General features: G+C 34.8%; 1 protein-coding gene across 2 annotated transcripts in view; it reads right to left on the reverse strand.

Moving 5' to 3' along the window:
* Positions 1–12,274, reverse strand: part of LOC110108336 — a 79,433-nt gene that overhangs the window by 37,351 nt on the left and 29,808 nt on the right. For both annotated transcript variants that reach the window (XM_028699412.1, XM_028699411.1), the window contains 2 exons: positions 11,341–11,435; positions 6,922–7,073 (listed from right to left, as the gene is read on the reverse strand). In XM_028699412.1, the coding sequence (XP_028555245.1) occupies positions 6,922–7,073; positions 11,341–11,435 (247 nt within the window). The remainder of the gene's footprint in view (positions 1–6,921; positions 7,074–11,340; positions 11,436–12,274) is intronic.

Consider the following 12,274-nt stretch of genomic DNA (forward strand, 5'->3'; position numbering starts at 1 on the left):
CCCGTACCCGGCCGGCCGGCCGGTTCGCGGTTCAACCGGTTGAACCGGCTGGTCCGTTTCGATTTTAAAAACGTTGCTATAAATATGAATTATTTAATTATTTAAAATAAATGATCTAATTTGACCTCAATAATTTATAAATGTAAAATAATAATATGAATTTAACATATAAATTATATATAAATATATAACATAAATTAAGAATAATTTATATTAAACTTATTAATTCTTTTGTAAGTCAATTTTTTGTTAAATTTAAATTAAATTTAAAGAATGAATATGTTTAAATTTAAACTTATATAAGATATTAGTAATGTGTGAATTTCAATTTATTTTTTAATAAAAAATTTATATTATTATATGATTTTTATGTCATCTAAATTTTATTCATTATGTCATCCAGTTCGACCGATTGAACTGTGAACCGCTCCTTCTACTGGTTCATTATCCAGTCTGATTTTCACAACCTTGCATTCTTCCTTTATTTGTTAGATATAATTTTAAATGTTAATGAAAGAATATCATATATATAGCATGTAAATGTAATTCTAGGAAACACTAAACATGTGTAAAATGGATTATCCACAAAAGGAAGTGTAATTGAAGCTATTTATTTATAAACACGTCACAGTATTTTTTCTTCTAATTACTGTGTCCACAAATTCTCAACTTTCAACTTAATAGTCCCAAAATTCAGCATAGCAAATCTAAAATTGATTCCAGATCTAGTCAACCATTACATACTTTCACCACATTTGGACTTAAGCCGCGATACATCACTTCCTGTGAAATGGTGAAAAATAAAATAAAATAAAATAAAATAAAGGAAGAAAACAAAAGAAAGAGAGCAGAAAACAAATCCTTAAGATGTAGATGTGGAAACCTTAATATATCAGATTGTTGAATCTTTACAGCAAGAAAACGAGAAAGAAAAACAAGGGCTTCCTAAATTCCTCATTGAATTCATCATAACTTGAATAATCAAACAAACAATTAATATCTATACATAAGTTCATATGCATAAAGGAAATGAAATCTCAACTAAGGATAGAATTATCATTATCAATATTATATTAATTAAGGAAAATAAAAAATAGAATAAAATATTGTCCTCCAATTAGATGGAGATGCTTAAAGAACATTAATAAAAATACTTTTTTGAGTAAAATTCAATATAATATTGTCGTTGTCAGGTCCCAAGTCCTGGATGAGAAAAGTGGATGATTGTGTTAGGTAGTCAACAATCAGCATTAAACTTGTCGAATAAACATGACATGAATCCTTTAATACATTGTGTTAATACTAGGGTGCTCCCTAGAAGCAACGCGATGTATGACCTGAATACAGTGACAAGTGAGCAAAGGCCGCTGCACCGAAGTTTGGAAACATCCATGCGAGCTTAGAAAGCAACAAGCAAGATGATTATTTGTTGGTTTTGTGCTCCAACAAATGAGGTTGATGACTTAAATTTGATTCTAAGCTCCAATGATTCGTGTAACATAACATTTAGAGCATTAGGAAGGATCCAAAATGTCACACATGAGGGAAAATGAAACTTGAAAGAGAGCTCCTTTTTTTTTTTGAGTGTTTTGGACTCATTTAGATAGAGGAGATTGATTCCTACAACTTTTAAAAAGTTTAAGTTCAATTTGATGTGATCTAAGGAACCTAGAAGTGCATGCATGTGTAGGTGATTTATCAATTTGGTGTGATCATATGCTTAAGTTACTTGTCATTGCTCTCAATCTTTCAACTTGCAAATTGCATTAATCATGCTTAGATAATTTCAATGCATGGTGGGGTATGATCTAAAGGTCTTTAAAGGCCATAAAATACTCCACCCTCGCTTTTAAATGTACTTACAAATTAAATAAAGATATTTGTGAATTTGCAAATCTTGAGTATGCAAAATCTTGGCAAATGACTTATAACATGCATTCAACCAAAGTTTGACTGATGCAACCCAAACCAAACAACTTAGTTTGATTAAGTTTGTGGCCATTTAAATGGGAATTATTCATCACTTCAATCTTCTAAATTTGGAAAAAATATCAAGCATAAATCCAATCAATTTTAGTTGTCATAGGATTTGAAATATAAACATGAAAGTTAAAGAAAGACCCCACTAGTTGCTTACAAGCTTTGCAAATTAATTAGAACTCATTCTTGAACATTTAGCAAATTTAGAGGAAAAACACAAATGTCATAGCTAAGCAAGCCTCCCATATCCTTAAGTTAACCTTGGCATAACTTGTGATTTGGTAAAGGAGTAGCGCATGCTACACAATGTGAAATCATACACTTTATCATTCAAGTTGTGACCAAATGACAACGTCTAGCCTGGGGTTTGATCATAAGCGAAGGATTGGACACAACATGAATATATTGCATGCAAGATAGGTGCATTGGACACAAGTCCAACGACTTGGCGCCTCGCCGCCACCCTCTTTGGCTCTAACATGAAAGCAAATCATGAGAAATCATCATATTTCCACAATTTGACTAAGAGGACAGCGAACATATGATTCAATTTGGGGTTTTGGAAAGCAAAATGCAAGGTTTCTATGGACCTAAATGAGTGTCATACACACAAACAAAAGGCTTGGAGACCTATGTTTTCTAAGTTTGAGGAATTTTAACTCACCACAGCGAGTCACAGTGTGACCGAAAATGTTCTCTCGCCTTGCAAAGGCGAGATGGAGGAAGAGGCTTGCTATCCAAAGCGCTCCGGACATCGTCTGCGCTATCACGAGCTTGCCAGAGTTGACCTTTTGAGCTTGATAACCTCCAAAATCAGCTAACAAGAGGAAACAAAGTGTAGGAAATGGAGGTAGACAGCAGCCCAACCACACAACAATCTTATGTTCTCTATTTGGAGGAACAACAGCAGCAAGGGAGAATTTTCCACTGGATTGAATGAGAAAAAGGAGAAGGTAGCTGTAGGAAATGGAGCTCTCCAGTCACATAATAGCAACTCTGAACTTCGATCCTCACCATCGCACACAAGGAGTTCAAGTCCTTATCTCCTTCACTGGTTCGACCTCAAGCACGCGCAAAAGGGGCTCCCAAATCTAAACGACCCAGCTAGATTGCACGCATATGACTTTCCTTGCTCCGTTCAACTCAGACGCACGTACGCAAGACCAGATGCTCGGTCTCTCTCTCTCAGGTCACAAGCAGGAGGCCCGACTAAGCTCCCTCTCACACGCTCGGTTGGACAAACGGGCCACACAACAGGAAGAAAATAGTCGCTATAAGACGCTCTCCCTCTTGGTTTTGGGCTGGACACGCGTAGAGGACCCCCCTTTCACTCAGCCTAGATACACGCAAGTAGAAGAAAATCGAAGAAGCCTCCTCCCTCACGCGCTCTACTTTGTAAGACTCAACCAGATAACCAAGTGAGTTGATAAATGCTACTTATAATTCAAATTTATTGATTAATTATTTGTTAAATAGATTAATATTAAATAGATAAATTTAATGTTAAATATTTGTTACATTAATAATAGAAAATAAATGGATTATGTAATTTCAGTTAAATAGGTAAAATTTTTATTATGAATAAATGCATAGTTTGGGTAAATAGCAGTTATAGCTTGGGGCCCACTCTCCTAACCTTATCTACTTTGGATAAGTGTTGTTACGGCATGAGAATAAAATGGGAGAGAAAAATGAAATGCAGATTTCACGGAATAGAGGGAGCCGCTGATTTTTTTGTTCCTTGTCGAAGGCATACTGGCGGAGACAAAGATCCTGTAGCAAGGTTCGGTAGAGGGAGGCGGGACTGTAGCTTTAATCGGCATAGTATTTCCAGTGCTGTAGCAAGAGGCGGGAGTGCAGGAAGTGTTCGGCATAGTGCAGATTTCACTATACTTGTTTCAACATAGTGTATAAAGTATTGTAGCGGCATTAGGTGAGGCTTTGACCAAGTGATCTCACGAAATTGAAGAATTCTGCAGCAAGACAGGTAAGAAGCTTGTAGACTTTTTAGGTTTAAGTTGAATGAATAAGTACTGAACAACAACAATTGGGAAATCTATGTTTTGCAGAGAAGTGTAGTTGAATAAATGGTTGAATTATAGAAATTTGGAGAAAGAACAGTAAATTCTGTGAAGGAATAATCAAAAAGATAGAAAAATGTAAGAATTATAAATTTCCCTTATCTTGTATACTAGGTTCAATTTAGTATTGTTCTTATGCAAATCATAATTTATGGTGATATAGATTATATAAGCTTATGCAAAGAGGAGGCTTTGAAGTGACTTATAATAGAAGAGGAATAAGAAGGGAAGGTTTGGAAGAAGCAAATCGTCGAGAAGGTAAGTAATGCAAATTAAAAGTATATTGAATATGTAAATTCTTATTACTTTTGCATTATATATTAGTAGTTGAATGAATGCACGAGAAATTTGTGTCACAAGTAATTTTCTGCTAAAGGATGTTCCTAACCTAGTTTCCATATATGAAAGACCTCTTATATATTTTAATCATGAGACTTCCAAATAAGAGTTGTTATGTTTCATTAAAGATTTTACTAGTCGGAAAGATTTTGAAAAGAATCTTCATTCTTAACATATGGTACATAGTTGCATATAAAGATCTTTATGAAAGCAACAATACAAGTATGAGTTATGTTATAAAAGTATATTGAATATCAATTTAACATAAAGTTTGGCTATATGTATATGATGTATGATTTACAAGGATAGTTGGGACAAAAGGGTTCCCAAATATGTAACTACCTTATAAGAGGGGCAAAAGAGACCCCAAAAGAAATGATACCTGCATAGCAGGTGGGGCAAAAGGGACCTCTATGAAATTCAATGGCGATAATGCCAGGTTTTCCTGGGCTCCATTGAATTTATTTATGAAAGAATAGCCAAACATTTTAATGAGAAAATTGATATTCAGTATGGATCTAAGATAACAGTTAAAGGTAATGTCAAAAGAAATGTTTTGTAGTTTCTCTAGTAATTAATTTTTTTATTCATGTTTTACTGTTTCAAATTTTCTATTTATAACTGCATAATTTACTGGGCCTCACAGCTCACCAGTATTTTCATTACTGGCTGTTGTTACAGGAAAAGGAAAAGAAAAAGAAAAAGTGGAGGAAGATTGATAAGCAAGTATTTAAGTTTTATATCAATGTTTATTTAAATTGTGAAATCTACTCTTGAGGTTAGTAAACTTGTTTAATGTTGTAATACTTTGAATTATTTTGGATTTCATTAGTGGCTCTGTATAAAGTCTTGGATGTGATGAAATTTGGAGAATTATTAGATGCTTCCTTTGTTATTCCAAATAATGTTTATATGATCTTTTATTTAGATATGAAATCAACTCAACAGAAATGAGAGGTAAATGATGGAAATGTTATAATGATTATTGTTACACTCTACAGTACAATATAGTGATACTATGGGGTGTTACATACTCTCTCTTGTTCGCTTGGGGACACACGAAGCAGAAGGGGAGACCAACCCCTCTCCCTCTCTCTATATACCTGAAATGAAGCACACCCGCTCGATTTGATCTTCTACTGCAAGATATGATCTCTTGTTAGACGATCCCTGCTAAAGCTGCATAAATCAATAGGAAAGGGAGAAAAGACCAGCAACCAACTGCTCTTTGAATTTCAATCGTTGGATTTGATTTCCAAATTAGAATGAGCTCAGATTTGATCAATTGGGCTGATTGGGTTTGAAATTGAGCCCATTCGTCTCGATTTGAGCTTGATTGGTCCAATAGAGTCAATTTGATGAGATTATACTCGAATCGGTACCGATTTGAGTCAAATTGGGTTCGATAGAGTTCGATTTAATTCGATCAAATCAATTTAATGAAATTGGACTCGAATTGATTTAATTTGGATTTGATTGAGCCTAATTGGATTGAATTTATGTCCGATTTGAGTCGATTTAGGTTTGACGGGGTTGATTTGAATTGATCGAAACCCGAATGGGTTTGGTTTGACACAATTTGAGTTAAGTCGACATGAAAAATGCATCAACATGTGGAGCATCATCACAGGAGCAGATCTATCAACAATAGAATATATTTGATATTCTTACATTTTATAGTAGGTCATTTCTGTTTTTGCTTTTGAGGGTTGGATAGTTTCCTTCCTATTATAATTTCTTTTAATGGTAATAATATTATTGTGTTGGCGTACTATCATTTAAATTCATACTAATGAAATGACAATTCAATCTTTCTTTCATTATTTATTCTAATATATTATGTTATATTATTTGTAATTTTGTATATGCACTTTTTTTATAAGTATAAAACATATATTTTATCCTTTATTGCATCCTGTGTTGTCGAGGTGCACCGCCTTCCAAACCCAGTTGTGACAGTGAAGGCTATTATCTTATGCATATTTAATCATGGTAGCCCTTTTAAACTCTAATCTTCTCTTTTTTGTGAGAGAATTAACAACATAAATTACAAAATTCATAAAGATAACACAAATAAGATGGAATAAGACGAAGGATGATGATAACATACCATCAAACTCAAATTACGCTATTAGACTCCTTAAATAAAGAACGTATAGCCATCCCCCAATTTGTGTTGCTTTTTACTTAACAGCTGTTTTCCTCTGAACATGTTATGATCAGTCTTTTACCTTACCAATTATAACTTCTACTTATCCAGCATTTCCAGTTAAATTCTTTAAAGTCTATATAAAAAATATAATGAAAAATAGCATACCTATATCATAGAGCAAACCATTCTACCGGATATAAAAGGATTCCCTTAGACATACCTAAGACATAAGAAACCAAAGCGGTGTAGTGCATAATGAACATAGCTTAAACACTAATGAGATATGAGTAAATAGATTAGAGTAAGTGCAACAAGGCATTCATCAAGAACAACAAACTACAACAAGGATTGAAATAACGAAGCATGTACCTTTAGGCGAAACTATACGTGTTCTCCATGCAAAAAAGCAAGCGCTTGAAAGAGAAATAGAAATTGGTGAAGTTGAAAATCCCCCATTATCCGAAAGAATAATAGATGCAGAGCGTTCATTGAATGGGAGCTGCTCAGCCAACGCTGCAAACCTTACAAAGTAGTTAAAATAGAAAAAAAAAAGGTATTAATTGATGAAAGAGGTGTAAGAGATTAGATTGGTACTTGAATAGTTTGAGAAAACCAAGCAGAAGAAATATAAAGTATAAAAAATGAAATAAACATTAAATACGTGTCATTGACTCAATACAAGCTCACAAGATACAAGCCAGTCAATACTAAAAGAGATATTTAGGGTATAGAGTGAGATTTGCATAGGTTGTACTATTAAAAGGTTAAATGGATGCTACTTTTTCACTTGAAAAGGTACGGATTAGCTCTGCATCTCGTAGATAATGTAAAGAGGTATAATTTGAAGGCATCCACCCCCAATGTTCCTTTGACACAAGCATTTCGAATGTTTTAAAGCTCATTTGAATCGCAAAATATAAAATGTCGAAACACGATAAGTTCAATTTTTTATATGCCTCTCCCAGAATTGCGCAATTGCGCCTCTGAGGCGCGCCTCAGTCCAGGTGAGGCGTACGCCTCATCCAGGTCCAGAATTGCGTAAGCCTCGAGGCATTTTTTGGTTGAATTGCGCAAAGGCGCGCCTTGAGGCGCGCCTCTAATTGCGCAATTTTAAACCATGATATAATTGCACTGTTTTAATATAATTGCACTGCACTTCCACGCTTCTTGAGATGAGCAAAATTTAAATTCATTTTTATTTTAACATGTGCAACATTCTCATGCATGAAATTTTAGACGTGTATTTGTCGAAAAACATGTGAATGAGTTTATCTCAATGATTTGATATATTGTGCATGCATTTCAATGCATTTTTATATTTTTCAAGTATTTGCACATTACACTTGCACACTTTTCAATGTGTTTAGACTATGAGCTAACACATTTTTAGTGTATTTATATGCTTTTTAGTGCATTCACACAACATTGGAACAACGCACAAAGGTGCTTAATTTTGAAAATCATGTTATAACTTGCCTGTTCGAGGTGACGGTTGATGTAACCAAAAGCTCCCAAAATTAGTAGGAGACCCTTGGTCACAAAAAAGAAACAAAAACGTTCCTTATAATTTAAAATAAAAGGACAAACAACACTTCAAAAACTTTTAAACATAACATGACATTTCAAACTTATGACATAAATATATCTAAAGAAGCTTTTCCTGATCGAGAAGAAAGATACAAATGAGGTGGATACTTGCGGAGAGAAGAAAGAGATAAGAAGCATGAGATGAAGTTGAAGAGATGAGAAGCTCACAAGCTTTCCCAACAACAAGAAGAGGAATGGAACAAGCTCGCAAGCTTTTCCAAGAAAACCCGCAGGTTTTTTGCTCCAAAAATTCTCACATAATCTCTCCTTTTATCCACAAAGCATCATATATTTATAGGAGAAATGGGGCAGCCAAATAGCCCAAAATATCTCCAACCAAACTAATTAAAACAGAGGAAAACAGAAGGCCAAGGGGCAGTCTAGAAGCAGCACCCGAAGAGCCACATAGGGAACCAGAAAGGCATCCACGAGAGACAGGAACGGGCACCACAGGGAGCCGGAACAAGCAGCCACGGGAAAAGGAGCAAAGTGGGGGAAACTGAAGAGCCAAGGGAAGGGGGAAAGAGGGGGAATGAACCAGAATTTGCTCATTAATCTCAGAATTAATGAGTTGGGGCCTACCAGCTCTCCAAAAACAGCAAAAAAATCGAGCAGCCAAGTCTAAACCGAGAGGCCAACCTCAGCCAAAACTTTGGCACATGTGAGAAAGAGAGAGAGAGCAAAAGATAAAATTAGAGAAAGAAAGAACCATAGAGAAAGGCAGAATTACAGAAAGAACGAAAGAGTTTGGCCAAGGTCGGGCAGTCAAGCTTGTAATCAGCAAGGCTATTGATGATTTTGGAGGTGGAAGTATAGATCATCAATTTAGGGTCCATCAAAGATAAGAGTTGTGAAGGTTGCCGCAAAATTTGGAGTTGTGGCGATGTGCCACAAATAATACTAACCGGCAAGTTAAGAGTCAAAGTTAGCTATATCATAAGAGAATGAGATGGCAAAAGGTGAAAGGAGGGTGGGGTGGTGGTGGATACTTGCAATCTCAGAGCGACAAAGGGGAGGTTGGTGGCTTCATTCTTAGAGATAGAAAGAGAAATTAATATATATGTGAAAAGGTTGGAGAAACTCCAGTGACAGATAAGATTAGAAAGAGTAGCCTTAGTAGACACAAAAAATGTTAGCCTTCTGATGACCCAATTAGGAAAGCACATATATTTAATTTGACCTATATTAATAAAGTGAGAGATAGAACTAAAAAGACTTGGCTAGAAAATATTAAAAAGGATATTTTTTTATTAAATTTAAATGAGAATTTGACTCTTAAGATGACACAACGGAGAAAAATGATTCATTTAGCTGACCCCATATAGTAGGATAAAGACTTGTTATTGTTGTCGTATGTGACAAAGGATTAGCAAGATTATTTTTATTTTAAATTAGTTATTTTTTCTTTTATTGATTCCCACAAAGTTTGTCGTTTGCCCATCTAGAGTTGTGACGTTTCTCACGCGCGGGTAAACTTTTAATTTCACTTCTTGAGCGATGGATGGACCAATATGGGTTTTTTTGTTGGGTAATTTTAATATTTCGAAAGTATTGATGCATCCATTTTGTGAGCAAGTTTATGCTTTTGTTGTTCGTCACCTTTGTCGAGTGACAACTTGTTGGCACTGGGGTCTTTTTTGGGAATTTTAAGCATCCCAGATGCATTAACATGATCCATTTTAAGAAAATAGCGACGGTTAAGCAATTTTTACATGGCTTCACCATCCATCACTTGCCACTTTCATCACATTTGATTAAATTGATCACGGAGGTCCTTGGTAATTTTAATGCTCCGTATGTATTGGCAAAGTTTATTTCATGAACCAAGTGATGATCGATGATTTCAATTAGTATTGGGCATTTGATTAATTTTGTGCAATGCTAAATCCAATTGTCATTAACGTCGACTTTGACTGAGACTAACTTGTTTTGCCTCCACCCATATAGGTAGGTCAAAATATCAATATTGCCAACTCTATTGCTTGTTCCTAAAATTATATTGCTGTTATTGTTCCATAAAACTTCTGAATTTAGTAAATAGAAAGAATCATTAACACAAAAAGGGGCATAATATGGATCATTATAATAACATTGATTTTCCAAAGTCCAAACCAAGGTTTTTCACACCCTGAAGGAAAAAAAAAATATTGAAACATGGTTTACAAGACACCAAATTCACATGGACTCTATTGAGATTTCCGAAAAGTTTGAATTGAGAACGAGATTTCATTTGCAATTATCTTTCTTGAATAATCTCTTGTTAAACGTCTTAATACAAATCCTGGATTTACATTGTGTTACATCACCAAGGTTTTTCACACCCTGAAGGAAAAAAAAATTTATTGAAACATGGTTTACAAGACACCAAATTCACATGGACTCTTCAGCTACGCAAATTTTGCATGAGAATTAGATCACAGTGTAGATAAGTGTGCACAGTATTTATAAAAATTTCCTAAATACAATTAGCACTCAATATTTTTTGTTTGTTTTGATATAAATTTCTTTTTTTGCTGATCAATATAAGGCTTGTTGTTGTTGTTTTTGTTGTTGCACTGATCAATGTAAGGCTTGTTGTTGTTGTACTGATCAATGTAGTAATGTCTTTATGCCTTTTTTTTATTTTCCCCTTTCTTTACTATTTTATCTTGTTACTAGCTTGGGAGGCTAATAAAGGCCTTGCTATGTAGAAATAAAACATCCACAAAAATAATTGAAACATTGGCTATACCAGTCTACCCTAATTTCATCTAACCCCTTCTCTTGATCTCTCCCTCGACATCTTTATTCTTATACCCTTTTCCCACAACTTCATACCATGTTAAGGATATAGGAGTTCTACAGACTGATTCATCAAGTCGTGCATCCCTTAATCGGATGTCAATGGGTTATGTAAATGTCTAGATGGAAAATATCCACCCAAAAAATAGTAAGATTACAAATAACGACGACAACAATGTAATATTGCCTGAATGGTCATTAAATTTCATCCAAAGAAGGCCGTTGGATAATTATATGTGACATGTTATCACATTTAAGCAAGCTTAACGCTTGTTTTCCAAAAGTTAGGCACTATGGCTGGAGATATGGGCCAATGGAACTTCTCACGTAAATCATATGATCAAATAGAAACCCAAAAAATTATGAAAGAGGTCTTCATGTTCAAACACATGCAGCAGAATCAATTTATGAGAAAATTACCTCAATAAAACGGAAGATGATTGCCCCTGAGAAAGAACAACATTTTGGCTTTTAGGAAATTGACAAAGAACTGTAAGATCCGTACAATTTTCTAGCTGCAATAAAAGCAAACAATAGTCTTGAAACAGTTACTCATAGATATTACATTATGGAAAAAAATCTTTATAAATGTGCATAATCATGTCACAAATTTGCCAATCACCGTGTCTCACAACAGACAAGTGAACATACAAAATTGAGTATAAAAAAGATGGAGGTAAACTTCAAAATAATTCCCCGATTATTCACAGATGGCCAATTTAGTCCCAAAATATCAAGTTTCTCCAATTTAATCCCTCGACTAATGTAAAACCTAAATTTGAACAGGTATGAGCTACTTTCTATTAAATTTAAAAATATCTCAAAATCTTAACATTCAAAAAATTCCACAAATTTAATGTCAGTATGTTCTAAACTTTGAATGAAGCAATTCGACATTGCGAAGAATTGGAAGTTAGCGAATTAAATGTGAGTTGAAAATTTTCCTACAGTTATAATTTATTTCACTATTTACAGATGGCCTGCATGCATTGTTTTAGAGGAAATTAATTAAGGAATTTCCGTTGCCTTTCGTATTCTTAGTGCATTTACTTCCCAACTGAACCCCAAGGTCTGCCATTCTCGGTTTTGTGCAGGCTGGAGAAAAATGAGAGGTGGGGGGTTTGAGGTGGAGGCTAGTGAAAGCTGGGAAAGGTATGTGCCTTGGGAGGAAATCTAGAGGAGCGGGAATTGGTGTGGTTTTGGGCTCAAGCCAAGGAGCTGCAAGGGGCATATCAGGTGGGTTTAGAATGGGACAAATGGATACTGAGCTGAAGTAGTCGGATTCCTGCTGTAGCTGGGTTGTGAATGCTTCTTTTTTTCTGTGGATTTGGGAGCTATCTGAGAGAAGGAATGT

The sequence above is a fragment of the Dendrobium catenatum genome, unplaced genomic scaffold, assembly GCF_001605985.2.
Source record: "Dendrobium catenatum unplaced genomic scaffold, ASM160598v2 fragScaff_scaffold_1282, whole genome shotgun sequence".
Classification (NCBI taxonomy): Eukaryota; Viridiplantae; Streptophyta; class Magnoliopsida; order Asparagales; family Orchidaceae; genus Dendrobium; species Dendrobium catenatum.